We start from the raw sequence: 9,268 nt of genomic DNA on the forward strand, positions 1-9,268 counted from the left end.
AAGTGATTTCAAAACATTTCAGCCGGTTTATATATATCGTGTATATATTATTTATCTCGTATAGGATGCATTTAGTTGAGTTGCACTGCAATAAAGTGCTTCATTGTAGTACTACGGTGATTATCTATTCAGCGCCAGTGCGAGCAGGACAAACAACAATGCAGAATATTAATAACTATGACTGGGTCTGTCATACATAATTATAATGAGAACACTATTATAATAAAACGCTGTGAATTTTTTTAGTTTAGTTGCTGTGTTTCTGCACGTTGTTGCGTGAAGAACGCATCCACAAAAGGAGTTAATTCAGAGCCGCACAAACTCATTCATTCGGGGCATTTTGTGCAGATAGCCTATAAGTCGTCATATTAACGTTATGTTGTATAAATAACGAAGCGTATTCTATATGAGATAAATGATGAGTTAAATCCCATTGATTAAAAACCTGCTATCAAATGCTTCATTCTACTGGTCACCTTCAGCGCGCGCAGCTCAAAACAGAAATGCAGAACATTAATAACTACTGTCATATACATAACGTTATAATGAGAGCACTATTGTAAAAAATTTTTGTGAATTCTTAGTGTTTAGCTGACGTTTAATGTTAACTATCTTTTAATCACAACATACAAATTTTTTTCCCCCTTTTGTATCTGCGAGGCGTCCGTAACACATTGTCCCTGTGTGTTAACGTAATTATGACTGTCGAATGTCTGACTTGACTCTTGGTAATGTATTTTGCCCCGCCCCCAAACGTATGATTCGACTATCAGTTGAATATCAGCAAGATTCGAAAATTCCTATTCGACTATGAAAATCCTTAGTCGGGGACACCCCTAGTGGATTGTTTGAAAAACTCGGTCGACATGATCTCAAGACACTGAGGATGCAAAATTGCGAAGGGATTTTTAATATTTCGAATGGTTTGGCCGTGGTGAGGTGATGAATTTATGGTGAAAAATGACAAACGGGAAGTGTGTTATAACTTCAGCATACATTGACTGATTTTGATGAAACTTCAGCAGTTTGTTCGTTGTATGAGGCTGATCACATAGATGTGACTATGATGAGTTAAAGTTAATGCGCCACCAACTGGCAGCAGGAAGTGTGACATTTTAAAAATGCTTTGAAATCGCGCTCTTATTTTTACTCGATTTGCTTCATATTTCATCAGAATAATATCAAAACTCAGCCGATGTAAAACTATGAAGGGATTCTTGATATCTTAAATGAAGAGTTGGGAATGCCATGGCAACGCTTCAAACTTAAAAATAATTTTTCTATATACTCCTCCAATTGCTGTCATACGATTTACACCAAACTTTGTCAACATGATGCCAAAACACTGAGGAACCTAAACTGTGAACGGTTTTTGGATATTCATAAACAAATCATTGTTTTGATATTTTAGTAGATCAGTAGATCAGGTTCTCAAAACTGGTCTAGACTCTGTTAAATCAATCAAAACACTACATGTGAATAGGGTAAAAAAAGTTAAAACAATTTTTTTTATAATAATAATACACTTCTCCAGTCGATTAATCACAGTACATTAAGACAATTGTTTTGTATTATAAGTTTTATTCAATTTTATGTTACAATACGCAAATGAGGCATTATCAAATTAAATATGTATTATTATTATATATTAATTTGCACACTTTCCAGAAAAGAAATCTGAACACTGGATAAAGCCAGGTTTAAAATGTTAATTTTGTTAAAGGTTTTTACATATCTTTAAAGGTATGTATGGTAAATCAAATCTACAGATGCAAATAGATAAAGTGTCATAAAATAAAGACTTAAATGTGTATTTTTGATGTTTTCTTTTCACTTGTCTAAAGCAAGTCAAGTTATTGAAGCAAAATAGCCCAAAATCTTAAGATTGACCAGTACAACGGATCTGCATGCAATGTCTTGATTTAAATTGTGGCCATAGCATTCAACTTCATTAGACAAGAAATATAGCTTATACATTGTATGGTCTGTGTTCATGATACATTTTCATAGTGTTTTTTCCATCCCTATATGCTTGAATGCGCTTGGTTCCTATGCACTGAGAGACCAATGCTTTTCTCCTTTTGTGTTCCACAGAATAAATTCATAGAGGCCTTGAAACATGAGAGTGAGTAAATTTGCATTTTTGAAAAAATAAAGAAAACACTTGAGAAAACACTTTCAAATATATAAAACATTTGTATCATCATGTATATCTGTCCACAAACACATACTGAACTGTTTCGGACCCCTCGCTGAAAACCCTGGACATAATTAGCAAGAAGATCCTTCTCGAACAGTCATTATGCATGCACTTGAGAAGTGTTTTGCTGGTTTACTGGACTGATCTGGCACAATGACAGTAATTGCTTTTAATCGCTTGTGAGCTGATGGGCCTAATTACTCGGCAAATGAGGTTTAACATCATAAAGTTGCAGATCAGCGCCCTGCTCTCACCTTGTGAAAGTGAATCAAAGGTTCGGAATGGATGCGAATGAGCTGCAGACAGGACCTGTAGCCCTGGAAGAGTTGTGCAAACAAGCGCAGGAAGACAGCCCTCACCTCCTTATCCTGCCAAAAACAAGAAAGCCAGAATAGAAACGACTGAGAGACATTCCAGATAAACGTATGTGGATGGAATGAGTCAGAATGAAAATGTTCTCGCCTCAAAATAAACTGTGTACGTGATGGGAGTTCAAACTCCTTTAATGAATAGATATTTCAGCCCCCTGAAGGCCCAGTAAGAGACTCGCATATTGGCCACACGAATGCCAGCCACACATTTAGCAAAATTCATTATGTAACCTTGCGAGATTGTAAAAGCGAAAATAGACAAACGAGGCTCTTACCAGCAGTTTGAGGTTGGATGGAGCAGAACGAGGGGGTGGGAAGGCATTATCTGCTCCTTCCAGATCTGGGTGCAAAACCTGCAGACAAAGAAGGTATTTACAGTGAGGAAATATCCCGCTATCTGAGGGAACAAGACAAATGGTGCAAATATAGCTTATGGAATGTCTCCAGTCAGAATCATCTTTCAAACCTGTGTAAAAAAACACCACAAGAGGTTATGTATATGTTGAAAGTACAGATTAGCTACTGAAGAAGAAAGTTTATGAAATTTGACAATTTAAAAGTGAAGTATTACGTTTTTCTGCAACACTAGAGGAAGCAAATGGAAATAGCTAGTAATTTTCAATAAAATGGAATGGGGAATTCTCTGCGAACCTGGCCACCTTGGTATTAAGGTGTTGTGGTTGGTTACCAGGGCTTTGCTATGTGCTTGTTAGAGTCCAGGATGGTTTGTAGGTGGTTGTTTATTGGCCCAAATCTAAAGAGCTCAAGTATGTATGATCTGGCTTGAGTCATATCTTATCTTCACATCATTGGTGTCAGAAGAAAAACACATATCTCCAAAAAAATTCCTCAAGAGCATGGAAAATAATTTTTCCCCCTCATAAACAACCTTACCAAATTAACAAAAACAATATAATTAGTCGCTTTTGGCACCATGAGTAGAATTCTATCGTTACACATCTGTTAGACATTTTAATTCGACTGTAAATTTGGGTTAGAATGTCGCATGACTATTTTTTCTGTTAATTACTGATTGTTTGAAAATTTATTTTTCAATACAATCTGAGCTTTCACTTACTATTTTAGGTCAAAATCAGTTTGAGATGTGTTTTCTGGGTGCAGTGCATAAACTACAGCAGGGGTCTCCAACTTGTTGCTCACGAGCTGCCAGTAGCTCGTGACCTGATTGGAGGTAGCTCGCCAAGACGTACTTTTCATCCAATCAGAGTGAGCTAGTATAGAAAGATGTCCCACCACCTCCAATGCAAATTATTTATTTTGACATATCAGCCGTGAGGTTATTTTAGGTATCCCGTTTAGTATTTTAATTATTATTAAACCCGTATTTGATTATCGTGATTTGAAAAACTCATGGTTAATACTGCTCAGCGTTGAGCAAAATTGAGTCTCACACAGACGCAACACTCTGCATAGGTTTCGTTTTGTGTGAAAACACGACTGAAGGCAGACTGCTGAGAGAAATTATATGAAGCGATTTAATGAACTCCATGAATGCATAATAGGGAATCGACTGTCTTCAGAAAAGTTTCAATGGCATTTGCTTTTCATCTTCCCACTGTGTAATGTCTAATAGAGCAGTGTTTATAAGCGCAGCGCAGCTTTGTTTCCAGTGGTTACTGGGAAAAAGCTCTATTTCTGCTTTTCCTTAAGCGCCACCTGCTGTCAGACAGTATAGTTGCATTTTCATTCAGCCTGACTGCTGTTTTTGTTCAAACCAATGCAAAAATCAGACCAAATTTTTGTTGTAAAACTTAACTGGTCGATGGAACATAGGCTACCTTGTCATCCGAAGTGTTGAGATTTTTAGAATGCATATTAACTTATGTAGAACAGTTTATGGAGCAGATAAAATATAATTTAACATTCTGACTCATCCTTTCCATAAAAGAAAAGAAAAGAAAAAAAGAAAAAATTTTAATTAAAGGCTGAAATGTGGGGTTTCATTTTATAAAAATTTTTTTGGCCAAAACTTTATTTGAACATGTAGTACATGTCAGTAGATAGCATGTTATGAATATTTTTTGTTAGGTTAAAATCTGGCCATTGTTTTTAATGTTTTTATTTCAGTGTTCATGCAGACAAAAAGTGCATAGGGCTGCTAATTTTAATTGTTGGTTTTCGACAAAACGTGAAATGATTTCATTGTGTGTATCATTTTTGAACATTTCCAGCACATTTTAATAATACAGTGTATAACAGTTTGGACTGATACATTATCTAAGAGATTTAAGTATTGTATAACACAGGCAGCTCTCAGTCACTTTTATTTTTCAAAAGGTAGCTCTTGAATGAAATAAGGTTGGAGACCCCTGAACTACAGACAGCTAAGAAAACCAGAACATGCATAATTTAGACATATGCTCCATAGTCATATCGTCCAATCGTCAGCCTGTGAGATCGCCGATACATAATATTATCATGCTAATTTATTTAATTATTTACTTACTTAGTTTCACAGCTGGAGAGTGAACCAACTCCAGGATAAGGCTTAAAGCAGCCTAATGTTGGCCTATTATCTACACATTATATCTTTTTAGTCAAGTAGCATATGGATGTCATGTCATAAAATATTTTTAATATGACTGAATTTGTATTTAACATTATAACAATTTAATAAAATACATTGCAAGTTATTAAATTATACTAACATTTCCTCAGTTATTCAAACAGCAGCTACAGAAAACGAGCAAAGAGCATTTACATTATCAAAGAACATCACTGACATCAATCTAGAGCGAGCTTATGCACTTTTAAATAACACTCCCGTTATAATCAGTGAAGCTGTCTACACTGTATGATGAATAAATCTCTTATACTTACGTCACACGTACTGTACATCTGGACTTTATTGTTTATGATTAGAGAATACGCGAGAGCAGAATTCAGTCAGCAAGCGTGTACGCACTCAACAAAACTCCGGTGCTTCAGCAATGACTAATCTGAAAGCCTCTGATTGGCCATTGCATTCATAAACTCAACAGAATCATGTGTGATTGGTTATAACGCACAACACTGTAAAAACTCATAAAAAGAAATATGATGGAACGATTAAGCCCCAATATTAATTAGAAAATAATACTAGCCTAATAATAATAATAATAATCTTGATATCGTCAAAGGCATCAGCCACAGGTGATATCTCTGACTATCATCGATACATGATACTATCATCTATCGGCACAACCCTAGTTTAGACATTCACTTTTCAAGGCCAACCGAGATAATAGTTATACAGATAACCTGATTATAAATCCCTTTTAATGGAATTTAACAATTCAAACAGTAGAAAGAGAGTGCATTCTGTCTATGGTAAAAGTCAACATTACCAAAAGCAGAAATGAGTGTTTTTCATTGGACAGCAACAATACGTAAGACTTAAATTGTATAATCTTAAAAAAGTAAAAGCCCCCTCCTCAACGTCTTTAAGAGCAACACGGGTCCAAAGCACAGTGGTGTAGGACAGGTGAAGCTTTTATATTCGGGGTTAAGGGTTTCTTCAAATGTTAAAAAGTATTTTAACATACTATATATATTTTTAGGGTGTTTTTTTTGCAAATGTTTAAAATAATAATAAAAAAACATATGCATGCTATGTCTACTTAAATGCAACCCAAGCTGCACAGTAAACAAATTACATGACACCATAATGTGTGTGTACAAAGTGTATTTTTTACCATGGACAGTGCTTTTTGAGTATTGTGCAACAGGGGTTCGGGGAGCTGGGAGAGGTGTATACACTCCGGTATTTTAATTGTTCCTCCGTCAAGGTCAGCAATGACCACATCGAGCTGTAAACAGAAACCAAAACCTGATCAGAAATTACTGAATGAGTCACGGAGCATCGTTACCAGAATCTGACCACCTGTTTTAAGGCAGACTGAAATATGCTTTTCTGTAAGGCCTTGAGCTCACCAGCTCTTGGATCTCACTCTGGAACATGGAGTGCACTCCGATGATAAAGGGCGTAGGCGAGCTCAACACCTCCAGCAGTCGAGATGGGAGGATGGGAATGTAGGGGTAGCTGTGGTCCAGATGAGAGTTAGGCAACCACAATCATCACGTCGAGCAATCTCGAGACTTTTCTTATTACATACCGAGCACAAAAATAGTACATACTGTTGCAAAAGACACTAAAAATAGAGCGATTTGCAAAATTACACGCTTATCATTTCTGAAGAGGACACATTAATTCAAGCTTTTTTTGGCGGGCATGATTTGATATAGCAGTTGTCCTAGTTTTTATGCAATGCACTTCGCTTGAACTAGATTTGCTAATAATGTAGCTAATGAAATAAGATGGTGTTATCAAGGCAAGTGAAGGTCAATTATTCTGGGTATATCAGTAACAGTCAATGTTGTTGACCCACCTGTACTTAAGAGGAAACATGAGGGACTCTAAGGCACGGCAGGCCTCTCCTAGTCTCTGATAACTGGAAGAGTGGAACAAAACCTTGTGCTCTGTCAGAACCGCACAGAAGAGACTAAGAACATTCTGGATTCCTGGAACATATAAAAACACCACAAACGCATGAATGATTTTTTTTAAACCACTTCTAACACTTCAAAGATTATTACCTGGGCACTGTCTGCTACCTCACAGTACAATACTTACACTGATACATACATACAATATATTGCGATATATCAAAAAACATCATATTATCATTCAGATTATCTTAGATCTTGATTATTACCGCTTGTTTTTATTATTTAATGTAATAAAAGTGCAAATTTTATGAAATAATAATTGATACCCACTGGGGACAAGCAAAAGCCACTAACTGTTACTAAACAAAATTCAAGCTTAATTTTATTGTGAGTATTAAACAAAAAGCTGGACGAGAGAGAACTAACAGATTATCACTTAAAAAAAGTTGATTTTTTTGCTGTTTAAATAAAAATACAAATTTAATGAAATGATAAATGACTCATATTGAGGACAAGCAAAAGCCAAAAAAAATTAATAAATAAAACTCAAGTATAAAACAAAAAGCTGGACGAGAGAGAACTAACAGTTTACCTCACGTTTATTTTTTTTTATAGTGAGTATAAAACAAAGTGCTACATAAAGAATGAACAGACCTTGATTTTTACTGCTTAATTTAGTAAACTAAATTAAGTATTAATAGCAAGTAAAAACTAAATTCAGGATTCATTTTATAGTAAGTATAAACCAAAAAGCTGGATGAGAGAGAACTTTGAGGAAAAATAGAGCGGGAATTTTTTTAAAAATAAAATAGATGTACCATCATAGCATAGATGTTCCTTCCAAACAAGTTAGCAAACTAGTCCATTAAAAAGGTTGTAAGTTAATAATAATAATAATACACTGGCGTATACGACAGCGTGTTCCAGTTCCTGCCAATATCCAGCAACTTCGCACAGCCATTGAAGAGGAGTGGACCAACATTCCACAGGCCACAATCAACAACCTGATCAACTCTATGCGAAGGAGATGTGTTGCACTGCGTGAGGCAAATGGTGGTCACACCAGATACTGACTGGTTTTCGGACCCCCCAATACAGTAAAACTGCACATTTTAGAGTGGCCTTTTATTGTGGCCAGCCTAAGGCACACCTGTGCAATAATCATGCTGTCTAATCAGCATCTTGATATGCCACACCTGTGAGGTGGATGGATTATCTCGGCAAAGGAGAAGTGCTCACTAACACAGATTTAGACAGATTTGTGAACAATATTTGAGAGAAATAGGCCTTTTGTGTACATAGAAAAAGTCTTAGATCTTTGAGTTCAGCTCATGAAAAATGGGGGCAAAAACAAAAGTGTAGCGTTTATAATTTTGTTCAGTGTATATTGCTGCACTCTTAATCTTGTTTCTTGGGCTACTGCTATAAAAGACTGTTTTTTAGGAGGATTTTTAAGTTAATCTACATGTAAAATAATAAAAGCAATGCATGTTCATGATTTTATTAACTTATTTGGCAAGTAGCTGTAAAATAAACAAGATAATGTACAAGCCTCTGGTCGTTATCAGTGTGTTCAAACTGGGATCTGGAAAAATCTGGGCTTGTTTCCATTCTTTTACGTAATTCCATCAGTGGATCTGGTGCTAAAACAACACCAAGAACGCATGCAAATAAACAATGCTATCAGCGGGTGTTATTAATTTGCATATCTGTCTCTAGCATGATGATGCAAAAAAAAGCAGAAAATGGCAAGTATGTAATGGCGACATAAATTATACAGCAAACTCCTCAACGGGAATCGGAGAAGAGAGCAAGAGATAAAAGTTTACAGTTCCTGTTTTTGTTTGTCATCAACATACCACTGAGGCTATTAATCACAAGCTCGGCAGAAACGGAGACAGCCAGCCATTAACAGATGTATCCGCAGCGCTGCTGGGGTCAGCGTTCCCATTATGTCTGTGTCAAACTCTGATATGCACCAATAAACAGGAACAAGATATGAAAATTCACACTGTCTGTCCAACAATGAGCAAAGAGAGGATTAAATATTTAAGAACATGAAGTCAATTGCATACTTGTCATTCCATTCGACCTGTTTTAGAAACGCAACAAGTCATGTGTGACATGCTGAATCGTCATGGTCTGAGTGGATTCTAGCATGTTGCTATGCGGTTGCTAGGGTGCCTACAGCAACGACTACATAGTTGCTTCTGAACGTTCCTTGGAATCTCAGTGTCATCTTCTGCCC

The 9,268-nt window shown here is 36.2% G+C and overlaps 1 protein-coding gene across 1 annotated transcript in view; it reads right to left on the minus strand.

Moving 5' to 3' along the window:
* The window catches only part of LOC107659112 (myotubularin-related protein 13-like), a gene marked incomplete at its 5' end in the record, with an annotated part of 78,644 nt that extends 71,552 nt beyond the window's left edge, over nucleotides 1-7,092 (minus strand). The window contains 5 exons of the mRNA XM_016447939.1: nucleotides 2,455-2,568; nucleotides 2,847-2,924; nucleotides 6,267-6,380; nucleotides 6,505-6,613; nucleotides 6,960-7,092. Of these exons, the coding sequence (XP_016303425.1) occupies nucleotides 2,455-2,568; nucleotides 2,847-2,924; nucleotides 6,267-6,380; nucleotides 6,505-6,613; nucleotides 6,960-7,092 (548 nt within the window). The remainder of the gene's footprint in view (nucleotides 1-2,454; nucleotides 2,569-2,846; nucleotides 2,925-6,266; nucleotides 6,381-6,504; nucleotides 6,614-6,959) is intronic.
* Between the last annotated feature and the right edge of the window lie 2,176 nt (nucleotides 7,093-9,268).

The sequence above is a fragment of the Sinocyclocheilus anshuiensis genome, unplaced genomic scaffold (genome assembly GCF_001515605.1).
Source record: "Sinocyclocheilus anshuiensis isolate Anshui unplaced genomic scaffold, SAMN03320099.WGS_v1.1 scaffold87, whole genome shotgun sequence".
Lineage (NCBI taxonomy): Eukaryota > Metazoa > Chordata > Actinopteri > Cypriniformes > Cyprinidae > Sinocyclocheilus > Sinocyclocheilus anshuiensis.